Source organism: Alligator mississippiensis, chromosome 4, assembly GCF_030867095.1.
Source record: "Alligator mississippiensis isolate rAllMis1 chromosome 4, rAllMis1, whole genome shotgun sequence".
NCBI lineage: Eukaryota > Metazoa > Chordata > Crocodylia > Alligatoridae > Alligator > Alligator mississippiensis.
In genome coordinates this window covers 238,555,979-238,573,109 of record NC_081827.1, presented here as the reverse complement: position 1 = coordinate 238,573,109, position 17,131 = coordinate 238,555,979, and the positions used below count along the sequence as shown (strand labels likewise).

At 40.5% G+C, this 17,131-nt stretch overlaps 1 protein-coding gene across 1 annotated transcript in view; it reads left to right on the top strand.

The window, feature by feature from the left end:
• The window catches only part of MGAT5 (alpha-1,6-mannosylglycoprotein 6-beta-N-acetylglucosaminyltransferase), a 215,649-nt gene that overhangs the window by 87,613 nt on the left and 110,905 nt on the right, over positions 1-17,131 (top strand). Inside the window, exons 4-5 of the mRNA XM_006258100.4 lie at positions 13,009-13,085; positions 14,944-15,033. Of these exons, the coding sequence (XP_006258162.1) occupies positions 13,009-13,085; positions 14,944-15,033 (167 nt within the window). The remainder of the gene's footprint in view (positions 1-13,008; positions 13,086-14,943; positions 15,034-17,131) is intronic.

Below are 17,131 nucleotides of genomic sequence, written 5' to 3'. Positions count from 1 at the left end.
TAGACTGACACTTGAGTGAGCACCAGATGAGCACAGTCTGGTAGGACTTTATGATCAGCTAAATGCTTTCGTTGTTACCTTGCCACTGAACTCTTAAATTAAGGTGACAGTTGTTAAAACATGCCTCTTCTGACTCGCCTCCTCCTTTAAAAAAGAAACAATCTATTTACTTGATGCATAGTGATGTTTATCGCCCTCTACATTGACTTATTCCATTTTCTAGGATTTTTTTAATCCTTTTTTTTATTTCTGCAAAATTCCTAAAGCTTAGACTGCACATCACTTTTGTTATATCCTGTCCTAGGAGGTTTTTTGTACAGCCTTATTCAATTTTGACTACTTTTGACAAGTTAGGTGCATGTTTTAAAAATCCCAATAAGATTTGCACCATCAAAACTAAAATTGTAATACCAATTTGGACTGTTTATGGTGTCGGCCACACATCATACAGCAACATTTCACTGATTGATTTTTTCATTCATGTCTTACGTAAATTCAGTCTTTACCTTCTCATTGTCAAATTCTCGGTTCATTGTCATTCTTATTCCACATGTCCTGTGGTACAAATTGGCCATTTCTATTTCGTATTCTGCTTGTTTCTTGCAGTTTTACTTAATTTAGGGCAATAATAGAAGCCAGAGGAAACCAGACAATTGCAGGCTTGATTGTTGCAGGGCAGCATGGTGGTTGTACATACAGGGCTGTACATGTGGATATTCTTCTGCAGTGCTGAGCTGTATTAGAAATGCTGAAGGGGACTGTAAGTGGTCCCCTGGGCTGCATTTTGATTAACCACTTGACTGTTACTTGAATGCTCCTAACATTGCACTGATTTCAGTGGAGTGTTAATGGAATATAGCAGCACCACAGGTGTGATGAAGGTCTAGTGGTGGAAAAGTTCAGTCTTTCTAAAATCATCTTGATGCTTTGCTACTGGAATTTCTGCAATATTCATATAAAATCTTTTTTAACCTTATCTATTTTTTGATTCCTCATAATATTTTTCAGATCAGGGAGTTGTTGTTTCCTTAAAGACTTTTATTTTGAGGTGAGAAAGAAAAACATGAATTAAGATGTTATATTTTAAACGGTTATCAAAAATAATCGGAATTCCATCCCAAACTAAAATGTCCTCAGAATAAATGTGTTCAGCCTAACTGATATGTCTTCGGAACAGACATAGAAACTGTTTAGAGAAGGACAATAGAAATGAGAGATTTTTAGGAGATGATCAGAGAAAAGTATTCCATGAATTAAATTAACAATAGGACTCTATAGTTAGTAATGGAGAAGAGTAGGAGAAGTGGTATTGGCTTAGTAGAGATTAATAATAATAATAATAAAAGAACCACCAAAGAAAGTATATGATGAAATGAAACCTGTTAGAAGGAATTAATGTATTTCACAGTTTGATTTAATCTGTGCAACACCTTGTCACAAAGTATTAGAATAATAACTATTTTTAGACCAGGGTAAAAAGTGATACTGGCCACATCTACACATGTATCAATGTGCAGTAATTGCATAATCATACCCCAAAGCCTGGGGATCAGTGGGCATATCTTGTGTAGATACGCCCACTAATCCCCAGGCTTTGGGGTATGGTTGTGCAATTACAGCACATTGAGATGTGTACTAACTTAATACGCAGAACCAGTGCTACTGCACAGTAGTACTGATGCATGCCTTTTGGTGATGCTAATGCACAGTAGACTAATTCTACTCACATAAGCACAATAACACAGCATTTGCCATGATGTGCTGATGCACAGTAGAATTAGTCTACTGCACATTTACTGTCTCGTGTAGATACGCCTACTGATCCCCAGGCTTTGGGGTATGATTGTAAATTGGACATGGAAGCAATTTTTTGTACAAACTAAACATTTTATGGAGATTATGTAAAATCTCTGAAACAACAGGGAGTGATTGCTTTCAAAAAGGACTGGATGGCGTTTGTCCTGGTGTGGCAGTCTCCATGGTCTTCTGGCTGCTTTTCATTTAATTAGCCAGTTTTGCTCTTTAAACCTTTATAACAAAATAGAGTAGTTGGCTATAACTATTCAGTTTATTAAATAACTGTGCAGTTGCACACCTTTACAACTCATTATATACATTGTTCAATGTGCTATTTCTTGTAATACTATATTGTTTCTAGATTATATAACTATTGCTACCCATTATATGGAAAATCTGAAAATGAAGACAGAATGGTTAAGGCATTCTAAGATACTCTATGTGTATTGCTTAATTAGTGCTAACATAATACAGTAAAGTCTGCCCTAAATAAGTAATTAAAAAACCAATACAAATCACTTCTACAGTACAGGTTGTGCTTTGAACTGTGCAGTGCTATTACATCCCATGCAATTACAGTCCAGAAGTCATTGGGCTGCACATGGTACTGTAAATCAGGCAATCTGTTTTTCCTTGCTAGCTCTGGCAAAGGCTCATATCTCTAATATGGAGGTTTATAAGGGGGGCTGAATTTTAATTCATTTATGTGTAAAATTTTCCATGTCCTCACATATGATGAAATGTTCATTTTAGTATGTGTTTCTATTTTAAGAAATTTTACTGGTTCAATTATTATTCCTCATCTTAATCTTAGGCAATATTTATCAGCCCAGTAAGAAAGGGCCTTCTTTTTTAAAAGGTTCTCAGTGTAGTTACTCCACAACAGAGGTGGCCAACCTGCGGCTCCGGAACCACAAACATCTCTTCCAAAGTTAATATGCATCTCCTTGAATCTTTGCGCAAGCACATTTGAAAGGTGGGTACAGTGTACTTATGCAAAGATTCAAGGAGATGCATATTAACATCTGAAGAGCTGCATGTGGTTCCAGAGATGCAGGTTGGCCACCCCTGCTCTACAGATTCCTAATATTAAAACTGAACTGTAAAGCTCCAGCAGACTCCTAAGGTCAGCTCAAGACTAAGGGCTAATGTAGAACATTGGGTATCAAAAAGAAAATCTGTATAGTTTTCTAGTGTTTCATGTAAGTTCAAGGTAAAGATGGATCCAGACAATTGAGTATTGTCAGATTTATTTTTTTTATTTTACTTGTATAATTCTCACATGTAAAATGCAAGGAAAGGCCCATATATCATTCATGAGCAATTAATTGTATAGCCAAACTTTTCAGTTCCTCCCAGAATTATGACAAATGCATCTATAGGAAACAAGTGAGATGAGCATTGGTGTCAGTAAGGAAGATGGTTCCTTTTAATGGCTACATTTTTCTTTTCAACATAACCACTTCCAAGCAAACTTTTTGGTTAAAAAAAAAATCACCTTGCTGATCATTTAAAACAAAAAAAGAATCTGAGTATTAAGATAACATGAAGGGTTTGATTTGGATCTTCAAAAGCAGGAATTTGACTAGATTTTTATAACTAGATTTTTATTAAATGCCTTTTTTTTTATTAGGTGCCATAAGATATATTGCAGGCTACACTAGAACAAGTTCTCCAACCTGTAAAACATCATGTGATTGAAGCAATGTTAATCTTCCTTTTAACATTGAGCTTTCCTGTGTTCACATTTTGATCTTATCATAGTTTACTGTATAAGTTCATTCTGCTCATAAAGGTATTCCATACTGCTAGCAGTATTCACTTTTTAAAATACGGGATATTACTGAAAATGATAATCTTTCTAAGCCAAATGAACTTCCTGAATGCACCCACTATATGCACTTGCAGAGCTGGGATGTAACAGTGAATCATATTGTTAATGTGGCACTGAATGTGTGATAAGTTTGAAATCACTAATTTTTTTTTAAAAAGTGATTAGTATCAGTTGCTAACCTCTTTCCCTGATCATTTTATGTTGGTTTCTTTCTTTGTAGTTCTTGCATGAAAGACTCATACAAACAAAAGGGAAAACTGACTATAGAGAAACAATAATTAAATTTGCAAAAAAATGCCATGAAGATGGCATATGCACAAAGATACGGGATAGACCAGAAATATCTTTCTCTAATTTCAGCATCTCTTACTTGTTACCTATAATAATAATTGTTTACACATGCACATTACGATATTTATATGTGGTTTTAAAGTTGATTGTTTCTTTTTTTAAACCATTGTCTTTTGCCTGTAAAGTATTTCAGCCTTAGTAGATAGCACCTAATAATGGTGCAGGAGTTGTGTGCAATCTCAGCGGGGTGCTATGGCATCTCCTCAGCTAACTGAGCCTCTCCCAATGGGCAGCTGCCTACAAGTGCCACAGTTGTCAGCAGTCAAAACTTGTCATCTGCCAAAGAAGGGGTCACTTCTCTTCCTGCTCTTCCCCTTCTTCCCCCCCCCCCCCCACCCACACACAATTTCTGTTGGTCTTTCCCTCTGTTTTCAATAAATTTGCTTCTGTATGTCATCTTTAAATTTAAGCTGTCTTGGAATTTAGGTCTTGCAGGAGATGTACACATGAAGAGAAAAATAACTGCTTAAGAAATAACTCCTGCTGATTTTGGCAAAGAACAACCTTTGGGATGTTTTTTCTGCCCTTGCCAAGGCATCGTTATGTAGCCAATTGCAATTCCATATGTGTGTGAAATATAAGGGATGTACTGAGAATCAGTTGCAAATAGTAAAGGTGCAGGAGATGCAATTGCCATCAGTGCTACTGCTTTAGGACAGCATTTTTTATTCTGTAATAATTAATTTTTGCTGCTTTCCTGTACTTTGCTTCAATTCTGTTTGTTCACAGCAGACAACATATGAACTAAACCACTGTAAAATATATATATATATTGATGGCATTTTGCCATGTCTGATTGAAAAGGAACAAAATTAATGCATTTTTTGGGTTGTAATGATGAATTCCCTTTTTTGTGTGAATAATACACACTTTTTTGAAAGATACTCCAAAATAATCCTTTAACCTACTTGAATGAGATGATCTCCTGAGGTTCCTTCCTGTCCTGTTTTTCTATAATTCTATGAACCTTTAAACCTATTGTCCATTTCCAAAAGAATTGGGAAGGCTTAGCTATCACTGTACATCTTTGCAGGATTTTTATATTCCTGCTATTATAACTTCAGCAGCAAGACTTTGGGAATTCAGGGAGGATGAGGAAAATGGATGTCTCCAATATATAGAAGTCTTGTCTTCTGCCTATCTGGTCCTCCCTCAAAACAGAGGACTGCTATTAGTGATATTCTACCTCGAGCACTCTGAATGGCTCAAGAATTGCCTCCTTCCTTTTAATCCTCTCACTGGCTGATGAAAACAGAAGTGCTTCATTTTAGAACACACATTTACTAAAGCTAAATCTCTTTCCATCTTAATCTGGCTTCCAGCAAGTTTACAAGAGCCAGTGTCACCCAGTACCTGATAAGATAAGGTCCTAAGTCTTAAAAATAGGCATACAGCTTGTCTACCTGAGGAAGTTAATGTGTAGTAAACCATGGTGTGAATATGTAGTTTACTGCCTGCTTCGTGCTAAATTTCCATGTAGACATGCTTAGCGTGCACAGTATCCTGCTTCACTTTCAAAAGTGAGATAAATTACCTCGTGCTTACTGTGCTATGAGTGTGGACACTCAGAAGGTTAGCACATAGTATCAAATGCGTTGTATATTCATAGCCCAGCGCAGGGGTGCTCAAACCCCAGCCCACAGAGTAGATCCAGCCAGCCTAGTGTCATCTGGCCCCTGGGGCTCCCCACAGGTCCTGAAATTTGGTGGTAGGTGAGTGGTGGCACTACTTTCCTAATGCCAAATTTCAGGGCCTTTGGGGATCCCTGGGTTCTGCACACTGAACCAAGTACCCAGGTTAGAACACAGGGGCAGCCTGGGACTCCAGGGTCAAATCCTACTCTGGGGGGCTAGGCACAGATAGTTGGGTCCCTGAGACCCTCCCTCCCACATGCAGGGGCAGGAGGAGGTGGTGGCACTTGGCCCCTGGTGCCCAATCCCAGCAGGAAGTGATGGTGTCAGGACCCTGGGGCCCAATCCTGGCACGTGGCAGGGAGGGCGGTGCTGGGCCCCAGGGCTCAATCTGAATGGCTGAACCCCAAACCACTGGGCCTCTGGGGCCAAAAGGTTGAGAATCTTTGGCCTAGCTTCTTATGCACTCAGTCTATGTAAACAGGCCCTGAATGAGAGGCTGCTGATTTCCTGCAAATGCTCACAAACCTTTTTCTATAGGTTCCTTCTTCCAGGAATGAAGAACGCCTAAGTATTGTAAGGAGAATGTCTTGAGAACTGCAAAAGAGTCAATTGTGGACAGACTTTATGTGCTTGTTTGATGTTAGTACTAAGGGTGCACCACTAAAGACTTATTGGGCCGATACCGATGGCCAATTATTAACTAGCCATATAGGCCGATACCTATCTGATTGCCAATATGGAAGCCTGGCAGCTTGGTGAAAAGCGTCCAGCTGGTAAGTCTGTTGCGGGGAAGGGGCATGGGGTGGGGAGCATATCAAGGCCCCCTAAGTGAGGGAGGGAATGGGGCAGAGACAGGTGCTGCCTGGCTAGGGCGGGTTGTGGAGGGGTGTGGTGCACAGAATGGAGCCCTGAGTAACTCTCCTGGGCGAGGGTGGCTCCCGCTGCAGTGCACACCCCTAGGGCAGATATGGGGTATGTGTGTCCCCCAGATCTGGGCATGGGGCAAAAGGGCTGCTGCGGTAGGCTGGGGCCAGGACTGTACTGGGCTTTTCTTGGTGGCGGGGGGGCTGGGCCAGGGGTGCGCTCAGGGCAGGCAGTGGCAGCGCTGGGGGTGGTGGTTATGGAGTGGGCTACAGACGCCTCAAAATTTGCTGTAGCCTCACTCCCAGCACCGTTGCTGCCTGCCCCAAGCGTAGCCCCAGCCCAGCTCAGCTCCCCACCAGGAAGAGCCCGGTGCAGCCCCAGCCCCAATCTGCAGCAGCAGCCCACACTCACACTGCGGATCTGGGGGGCACATGCCCCCCCATGCCTCCCACAGGGATGTGCGCTGCAGCAGGAGCCTGCCCCCATCCCTGGACAAGCCACTTGGGGCTCCAGCCTGTGCCCTGCCCTGGCTGGGCAATGCCTGCCCCAGCCCCATTCCCTCCCTCACTGCAGGGACCTCGATATGCTCCCCCATCCCCTTCCCCCGCAGCAGACTTACCAGTCTGACGCTGCTCTCCAAGCTGCCAGGCTGGCTGTGTGCATGCTGCAGCTACGCCCATGCACACAACACTTATCAATGACATTATCAGCCACATCAGACAAAAAATGCCGATTGCTGATATTGTCAGTTTTCCTTTTATTGGTGCCAATATGATATGGACCAATGTATCCACGCACCTCTAATTAAAACCTTTGCTTGCACCTTTTTAATAAAATGTTTATATAAATTAATAATAATTATATATTAGGCAGTATGTAATGATCAATTCCCTTGATACAAATGCCTTTCAAGAGTAAATGCATAGTGTACAGCTGTAAAGAGTGCTTCTGTCAAAATTGTTGTTCTGCCTTTGATATAAATGTTTACTATCATTGCTTGCCCTCTTTTATATACATGCTTATTATCATTGCTTAAACTGAGAGAATCAAGGAAAAAAGTGTTAGCTATCTAATGTTTCTTCATACTGACTTAATGGTTATTATATCTTTAGCTTTCTTCTAAAGGGCTGAGATTTGGCTAGGCAAACAAATTGCAACACATAAATGCTAAGTGGCATCTAATTAAGGGGAAAACATTAGTGCCTTTTCCAACTATTTAATGTTTTGCCAACAAAAGTAACTTCTAAACAAATCCATTTTTATGGAAATGAAAGTCACATTTCAGAATAGCCTCTGAGATTCTCCAAGTAACAATTGTAGTTTGAACCTCTTTATCACTATGCATTTAAGAACCTCAGGTTATTTTTATAAAGACTTAAGACCCCCAAAATGAACATTTAATCAGCAAACTAAGATCCAGTAGGTAAATTATAATATTCACTTTTCTCTTGCTCAGGAAAATGTAATGTATGCAGATTAAGTAACACATCAGAGGTCACACCATGAGGCAGTAACAAGAGTGGCACATACAGTTGTTGCTCTTTTTCCTGCTTTAACCACACACCATGCTTTGGTCAGGATAAACAGAAACATGACACTATAGATGGATTTCAGGTGTTGGCTGCAACGTGATTAAGTTCAGTATTAAAATGGGGAAGTTGGTAGTTTCAAGGGTGGAGGAATCAAGTAATAATTCATTCTAGTTATGAGCTAAATGGCCTTACATGAAACAACGAAAAAGTGAAGGTTAACATCCTTAGTCAAACGCTTGCTTCTCAATTGATTCAACCCTAAGCTGAATTTCCCAAAACTTATGAGGGTATAGAGGTGGTGCAGCTCAGTTGGCAAAATCTTAAGCTGTTTTCTTTCTTTCTGGGTTAATAGGACAGAAAGGGTTCACAGGAGCCAGCTGGCCAGTGAGGGGCTAAGGCAGCTAGAGCACAATTCCCACCAAAATAAAGAATATAGGAAGATGATGAGCATTGGAGCAGAGGAGACCCTTTCCCTTTTTTAAAGCAGGACTTGAGAGTTACTGGTGGAGAGAGGAATGCTAGTTATTGATAATGGGCCAGGTACTTTAAACCAGTGGTTTTCAACCTTTTGTCATTTGCAGACCCCTTTGAATTGTAGGTGTGGGTATTCACATGCTTTTGATTGATCGTAGTCATCTTTCACAGACCCCCGGAAAACCACTGTCAAAGTGTGTTCAGCTGACATTTTTGTCCCATTTTCAAAAAAATATTAAAAGCAAAAGGACTGTTCAAGTGCTATCATGCCTTTTAGCCAGCGTGTTGTCATGTGCCACTCTGTTCAATGCAGGCAGATTTCCAGTACAATTGCATGGTCTAGTTTCCTGCTGGCAAGCATGAAGGAAGGTGACCATTTCTAGCAACTGTTAAATGAAGCTGTACAGTGTTCACTACATTGTCTTTTCTGTGTCACTCTCTCACTTCCCATTTACCTCTTCATTAAATGCATGGCTGAGTTTTGTTCTGCTCTGGATTACATTTCATGCTAATTGTTTGATGAACTAATGAACATATTTGCAACTTGAAGCTTCAGCTTGCTGTCACTTACTCCACCCTGGCCAATGGCAAGAAACTCAAAGCAATTTGGCAGCTATGGTGTTCACAGTGGGGGAGGAGTAGGGTTTGGCAAGCTGGTGGGTAACTGCGTGGGCTATTCCTACTACAGTGGGCGTAGGAAATACTGGGATGTCCCAAGAGCAAGGAACTCCAGGGGTTGGTGGTTGTTGATGCTGTAGGTAGGCCCTGGGTTCATGTGTGGTATATGGGTGCAGAGACATTTGGCCAAGGAGGCAGGCTCTTCTGGAAGAACTAGTGTAGCTAGCTACAGAGAAACAGAAGTAGGGAGAGCCTGGGGCTTGTACTGATACCAGTACAAGGTTATCTCTCCCAGATAATTGTTTTTGCTCCTAATCCAGCTGGGAGAGCAGAGAGAAGATGCTGTAGCTGCCTCCTTAACAGGTGCCAGAGTAGACTTTAGCTGTCAGAAGGCAGAAATGAAAATGCATGTAGTTTTGCAACATCTCAGCTGATTTGTAGGAATGCATGACAGAACTGTCCATTGCACAATTGTTGCATTAGATGTATTGTAGTTAAGCATTTCACTGTATTACAGGTTTGCCATCAGGCCAAGTATAGTGTCCTTAGGCATCCAACCATAGCAATGCTGTGTGTCCTAGCTGATAACTCCTTTCCCTCTAGCCTCCATTGTCACCTCATTTAACACACTCTCCATCTACTATAACTGCCTCATTATCATCACATACATAAAATGTGTTCAGAACATGACAAAAGCAAAAAAAATAAATCGCCATCCTGGCCACAGTCATGTATGTGCAAAATACAAGTCATTTCCCCATGCATTATCTTTTATACTCTCTAATGCTTCCTCTTGTCTGCCAGATCCATCATCTACATTGAAATGACCTCTTTCTAATAGATGTCACATAAAACACCAAGAATGTACGTACTGTAGAACTAAGAAAGAGTTTTAAGGATTAAGCACTAGTGATAATTCTGCACAGCAATGAATTCAAGAAAAACAGATTAGTAATCCCATCTCTTCCTCAAATTAGCAGTGCATTATGTAGGTTGCTTCTGTACATTGTGTTACTCCAAGAAAGTATCCTTAAGGTATGGATACATTTCCCTAATCTAGATGAAATTATAAGTACCCAATTTGAGTTTTGTTTAGGGTATGGCAGTTAATATTTTTCACCCTTTTTTTGAAATTCCCACAAGATATTAAAGAATTGCAAGACTTGTATTTTATGTCTCATCAAGAACACTTCCTGTTCTATATCCTGCTGATTATACTGTCACATCATGTAGTTAAATTAAGTCTCAGCTGGAAGAAGTACATCCTATTGAGAATCTTCAGTGTCATTGTGTCATATACTTAGGTGGGGTTTTTTTCTTTTTGTTTGCTTGCTTGGTTGCTTTTTTGATTTTCCTTTTGTGCAGCTGAGCATACCCAGTTGGATATGGGAAGCTGTGATTAAAGTAAAAAGCCTCTTACGAGACAATTTTCTGTTCAGGCCCCTGAGTTTGTAACTTAGTGACAGAAAATCTATAACTGAATAATGGATCTCTTGAGTTCTCACTGAATTAGTCAACAAATTGTATATTGAAGGACAAGTACAAAGCTTGGCTAAACTGGTGACGCCACTTTAGATTTTAGATTCTGCATAATTATAGTCTAGGGGTCAGCAATGTTTTTGGGCAGAGTGCCAATAACACCTGTAACCTCTACTTGGAAGATGTTGGTGTGCCAGGGGTGGATGGCAGGGGAGACACGAGGTGCCTGGTCCTTGTTGTGGCAGCAAAGCCCAGGCCCCTTTCCTGCCATCTGCCCTGAAGTGTGCATGCATCTGCCACCAGCAATGAGTCAGGCTGGGGCTCTGCAGACCCTTGTGCAGTTGCTTGCAGACTTCCTATCGCCTGCTGTGAGCTGCCCAGGCTCGGTGGCAAGGGCCTCCCCAGATCCCGGGCCAGCTGTGGCAAGTGACTGGCAGGTGCAAGCAGTGCCACTGGTGTCTGCGTGGCCCTGGCCCGACTCATTGCCAGCAGCGGATGGATGTGTGCTTCGGGGCAGACAGCAGGGATGGGATCCAGACTGCACTGCCATAACGGGGATTGGGCCCCTCATGACTCTCCTGCCATCCGCCCTAGATGCACATGCACCCACCACCAGCAACAAGCTAGGCTATGGCTCTGTGGACCCTGGGGCAGTTGCTTGTAGCTTCCTGGCTGCCTGCCACAGCTGGCCTGGGCTTTGGGCAGGCCCCTGTTGCCTGCCACAGGTCCTGGGCTCCTCATGGCAGGTGTCAAGGAGGCTGCAAACAGGTGTACCAGGGTTTGCGGCGTGCCAGCCCAGCTGGTTGCCAGCAGTGGGTGTATGTGTGCCTCCAGGTGGACAGTGGGGGAGGTGCGAGGGGCCCAAACCTTGTTGTGGCAGTGCAACCCCAGCCCCTTCCTCGCCCTCTGCCCTGAGGTACGCATGTCAAGCAAAATGCCTTTGCATGCATCCTGTGGCATGTGCGGCAAGGGTTGCAGACCCCTGCTATATCTAGTGTCAGCTATTTATTCCAACCTAATAAAAGCGAAAATCTGATTTGGCATTAAGAAGTGGCAGGCTTCTGCCTGTGTTTTGATAGCACGAGACAATGTTAGTTTTCCTCTTTAGAGCCTTGATAATGTTATATTAGTACATTGTTATTGACTGGCATTGCAGAGGACATACATTCTTAGAAAATAATACCAGAACTGAGCTGTTTGTTGCTTTTAATAAGAAAAGATTTAGGTGACTAAATTGATGAAGCTTGTTTAGATTATTGATTATGAAAAAAAAACTAATCAATCAGCAATATAAAACATATTTTATCTATGCTTGGTCTATTGCACGGTTGCTATGATTTAATAGAGCAAGCTCAAAATATCTATTTAATGCTGTGATATTTATAGTCTACTCGCTTGCAACAAGTAAACCAATAAAAAAAATTCAAACATTTCATCAGTATCTTGAAAACTAGTTTATCTCATTTTGAACAAAGCATTCCAGAAGGCCATAAAAACAAGGAAATGTTGTATTAAAGGGACCCTTGCATATCCTTATGGTCACGAACTTTGTCTCATCTTTATGGGGTTTTTTTTTTTTGCAACTGGAATATTAGAGTTTTGTTGCCAAGTGAACAGAAGTAATAAGCATGCTGGGAGTTGTATTCACAACTTAACATGGGTACCTAAAAACCTTTTATGTGAAAATTTAATATAAAAATATGTAAATGCATGTTATTGATTAAGACAAACACTGATAAAGGATATATAGAATCCCATTTTCTGCATAAGGATGATTTTGTGGGGAGGCAGGTACCGCTGTTTTGGGTTGATTTGTTTTTAAAGAGATGTACCATTTCGGTATTTTCTTCCTGAATAGATGATCCACCATTCACAGTGTTGCCAACCCCGGATATTCAAATATTGTGGTTCAGGCCTCCAAAATAGTGAAATTAAAAAAAAATGTATGTTGTAGTCTTCAAGCTTTTCTCCACAAGCCTGAGAACTGGGGACTCTGTGCAGTGAAATATGAGGTGCTTCTGTACTCAGATGAATCTAGGAGGCAGGGCTACATGAATTGCCTAGCTCAAAGCAAAAATTGCAGAAATCATTAACCCTGATCTATGATTTCCGATGCCAAGACCAGACAGAATATCAGCTTAACTGTTCACAGTGAAATGTGAGCCATGGGTTATGTAGGTTTCCTGTCTCCTCCCTTGAACTCTCATATTCCTTAAGAACCAGTTTACCAAAATAGAAACCCATATTTCATTGAGGGCACATATCCTCTAGTTGTCTTAATGTCACTGTTTTGGTGAAATAGTCAACTGTCAAATATCACTTTGAAGACTTCTTCATTTAAAGTCATGGATTTATTAGAAAATCCAGCAAAAATGTACATCAAGTTATATTACAATGATGTTCTGTGTTTTTTTTTCCATTTCAGATCTCATTAATGGAGCCCAAGAACAGTGTGAATTGCCTCCTATGGATGGTTTTCCTCACTGTGAAGGCAAAATAAAGGTAAAGGTGATCACATTGTATATATTGTCTTTTCTTTTCTTTTTTTTAAATCTGGTCTGTGTTTAAAACATATGTGCTGAAACAAGTGCTGTTTCTTAAAATATAAATTAGTGAGAGGGACCAGAAGACAAATACTGAAGAACTTGTCATTACAGCTCCTCACCTCAAGCCAAGATAGGACTGCTGCTGAAAGAAAATGAATAATGATGCCTCTTGTTAAAGCATCGCATAAAATACGATAGCCCCATAGTACTTGGGTAGCTTTTTTTATCTAGTTCTTTCTTCCTGCTGGCAGCTGTGTCTTTTCCATTTCCATTACCTATATTCCCACCTCTCCTGCACCAGGGGTTCTGTTGCCTCTTCCGTTTAACACGGCTCTTTAGTCCCTTCTCTTCACTCCACCATACCAAGGTCCCCCAACCCTGTGTGTCTTCTTTCCTCCTATGTGAGGGGCACTGTGTATTTATCCCCCATGCCTTCTCTTTCTCTCCAACATTTTTTTCCTCTTTGAAGATAAAAAGAATATCACAAGAATAAAAGCAAGGATTAGACGGAATATTGTTATGTTGAAGGTTATTAATGAGTGCCATCAAATTGGTTTTTACTGTATGTACAGTTCCACGTGTATTTGAAGCTCTCACTGTGCTAATCAGATGTCAGAAGCTCCAGGTGTCCCTGTTTTTTAGTTTTGTGGGGAATGAGGAGTTGTTTCTCTGATTTTTAGGTGTTCCACATATTCAGTAAGCTTTGGTCCGCATTCCCAGCAGTTCTGGAAATTCACAATGGTTTATTGTATTAGAGAGATAAAAAAATGTCATTGAATCAAGTGTGAGGCTTTTGCAAGGCTGACTGATGACTACATGCTGGAAGAGCTTAGCAAATATTTCTGTCCCAGTCATACAAAACAAACGTCTGTGAATAATTTTATAAATAATCCAATTGCATTTGGCCTTAGGTTTTAAGACCACAGTCATCCCTGTAGAAATTATATATAATGCTAATAAGGAAGTTTGAATCAACAAATATAAAATAATGTTGGTTGATCTTTAAAACAAAAAGCAGAAGATTCATAAGATTAGAAAGTCTGGAGATATTTAGATTTTTAAAAATAAGAATGTGCATTAGTAATTGCATCCAGGCACTCCAGTTGTTTGACACTTCATCAAAGTAGGAGGATGTATTTCTAACATTGAGATATATTTCTGCAACTGCTTAGAGTCTTTTATTATTATTATGTGTTACTTGGTATCTGAGATTTTTAATTTTTTTCTACAAAACTACATTATTTGCTTATTTTGACATCTCTTTATATGCTGTTTTTGTTTTGTTTTGGGTTTTTTTAAATAAATTTCCAGCTCTGCTTTGAACAATTTCACTACAGTGCAAAATGGCTATGTAATCTGAATGGCAAGTTGCTCATTTATCTTTTTTAAAGAACTTTTTTTGCTTGAGTGAAGATGTCAGACTGACAGTCCTAGGAACTTAAGTGATCCATTTAACCACAAAACAAATATAATCTATAAAGGCAATGTAAGCAGCATTAGCCCTAACAATGTGCTGCATTGCTGGTCTGGAGAGGATATTCCAATATCCATTTAGTTCTTATCTGGCTACCAGTTAGTGCTAATTGTGTTCATCCATAGTGATGTGGTTAATTAGGAGCTTGAATGAGACGATGAATATGCTTCATATCAGCTGTTGCAAAGTGTTCACAGCCTAGTTCTTACCTGTCGTTATTTATTTCAGTCTAAAAGCTTAGAGTTTTCTGCTTACTGTGTTTCTCATGACAATGAGGCTTTATAAAGTGAAAATAAGTACATGTGGCTTAAACCTAACAAACTTGCTTCCTTTGTTTCAGTGGATGAAAGATATGTGGCGATCGGATCCATGTTATGCAAGCTACGGTGTGGATGGGTCCACGTGCTCCTTTTTTATTTACCTCAGTGAGGTCAGTAAGTCTTTCTTGAACTGCATGTGGTTCTGGTAGGAGGACATCAAAATGCCTTAAATATTCATGGAAAATTACTTGTCCGGTTTATATTAGGAAAATTAAGCAAAGCTCTTTGATAGGAGTTTTAATGAGACAAGACAGTAGCTATTTTAAATGCTAATTCTGAAAAGCGTTTCCAGCTGAGACAGATTTTTTAGTGTAGGCAGAAGCCCGTATGTGAAGACTTTGGCCTTCGTTGCTGTTATGTTCTGTAGATGTCCTTTTTTATAAAATCTATCTGGTTGCTGGTAACAGTTCTCTGATTCCAAGTAGCTAGGTGGTGATGGAGTGAAAACTTCCAGAAATAAGTTAGGAATGAAATACTATATTTATTTGCATACTACCCCCTTCCTCCCAATAAGACTTGCCCCTTGTTTTGAAAAGTTTTTTCCAGAATCTTTCCTGCCCCATCATGGGCTCACCATGGCTGACCATTGACTGCATGGAGCAAGTGGGGGTCCACTTATCAGTATAACTCACTGTCCACCTGTAGCTCCACACGGCCAGGCCCTCAACGGGGTACTCGGTCACCTAGCGTCACTTCTGGTTTCACTGCTGGCATTTCCAGGCTCGGCAATCGGCCACTGGGGGATCCCTCCCCTGCCCCCCCCCCCCCCCCCCGGCGGACTCGGCAGGCGTGGATGCAAATGTAAGTATTGGCCCCTGGGTGCGGGAGACCCACACTACATCACTGTTTCCACAGCTAGAGGTTTAACCCTCTCTGTCTCTACTGAATTGGCAGCGGCTTTTGGCTGCTCAGCCAAAAGCTACCGCCAATTTGTTGGTGACTGAGAGAGTTAATCCTCTAGCTGTGGAGCTGCAATGAAAAGGTAAGGGATGTCAATGAGTGGACTTTGCCCTTGCTCCATGCAATGGGGAGCCAAGCACAGCCCCCAACAAGCTATTCCAGCATCCCCATGCCTCCATTCCTTGATAATGACTTGCACCCCGATTTTGGATTTTTTTTCCTGTTAAAAATGTGTGTGGAGTATGTGAGTAAATATGGTAGACATTGGTGTTTTCTGCTTAAGGAATTCAGTGCCCTCCTCCTGTGTAGTAGGGCCAATGCAGTAGGTTCCAATGTACTAGGCTTGTTTCTCTTGTGAGTGTTTTTTCTGGCTTGCTTGATGTTTTCTTTGTTTTTCCTCCTTCTCTGAATATATCATATGTCTTTGTCTTCTGTTTTTTGTGCCTTCAGCTTCCCCCTTTCTCCCACATTACCACCAGTGTATAGTTGTTTTGCTGCTGAAGGCCAGGTATTATTTGTTGTTGAAAACACAGTTTAAACTCTTAGATTCTGTTTTCTGCTGTCATTACTACTGGGCAAATCTCTTGACTTCACATTCCCCATCTGTAAAATAGGAGTGATGGTATTTGCCTACCTCTGACAGGAATTGTGAGGTTTGCAAATGCTTGTAAAGAGCTTTTGGATTGCAAAGCAATGCTATTGGTATGGCGGCTGTAAAGTTTGTTCATTCTGTTTATGTAGCACCATAACTCTTATTAGAGAGAGAGAGACATAAAATGAAAAATAAGATTCCCCAATTTTCCATTTGATAAGATAGATGCATGTACAGCCAAAATGGTAGTAGTAGTAACAAGGATTCATTGAGTAAGGAATGTCCTAATGCCCTTCAATTAGTATGTGTTGCTTTCCATTGCAATTACTGCAGCTTAAGAGGTAAAGTGATTGTTTTTTTTAAAAGGAATTAGGATATTTGAAATATTTTATTTCAAATGACATTTTGGGCAGCACTGCTGAATTAGCATGACTGTGCTTCGCGATTGAACAAGTGAACAAAACGAGCAATTCTTTACTCATCAATTTTGTCTTTATATTTAGGGAACAGCAGACAAGTCTTTGCTTTTTGGAGTTCTCCCTTGACAGTATGCAAAACTAATATTGGTTGAACATGTTATTAACCTTGAGTTTAAATTCAACATACTTAATCCTGTGATTAATGCTATGATTAATGCCCACCAGCAAAGGTTGAAAGCTTAAATGTTTGTGAATGCAAGCATGAAATGAAATTCGAATAATGACTACAATGATGTG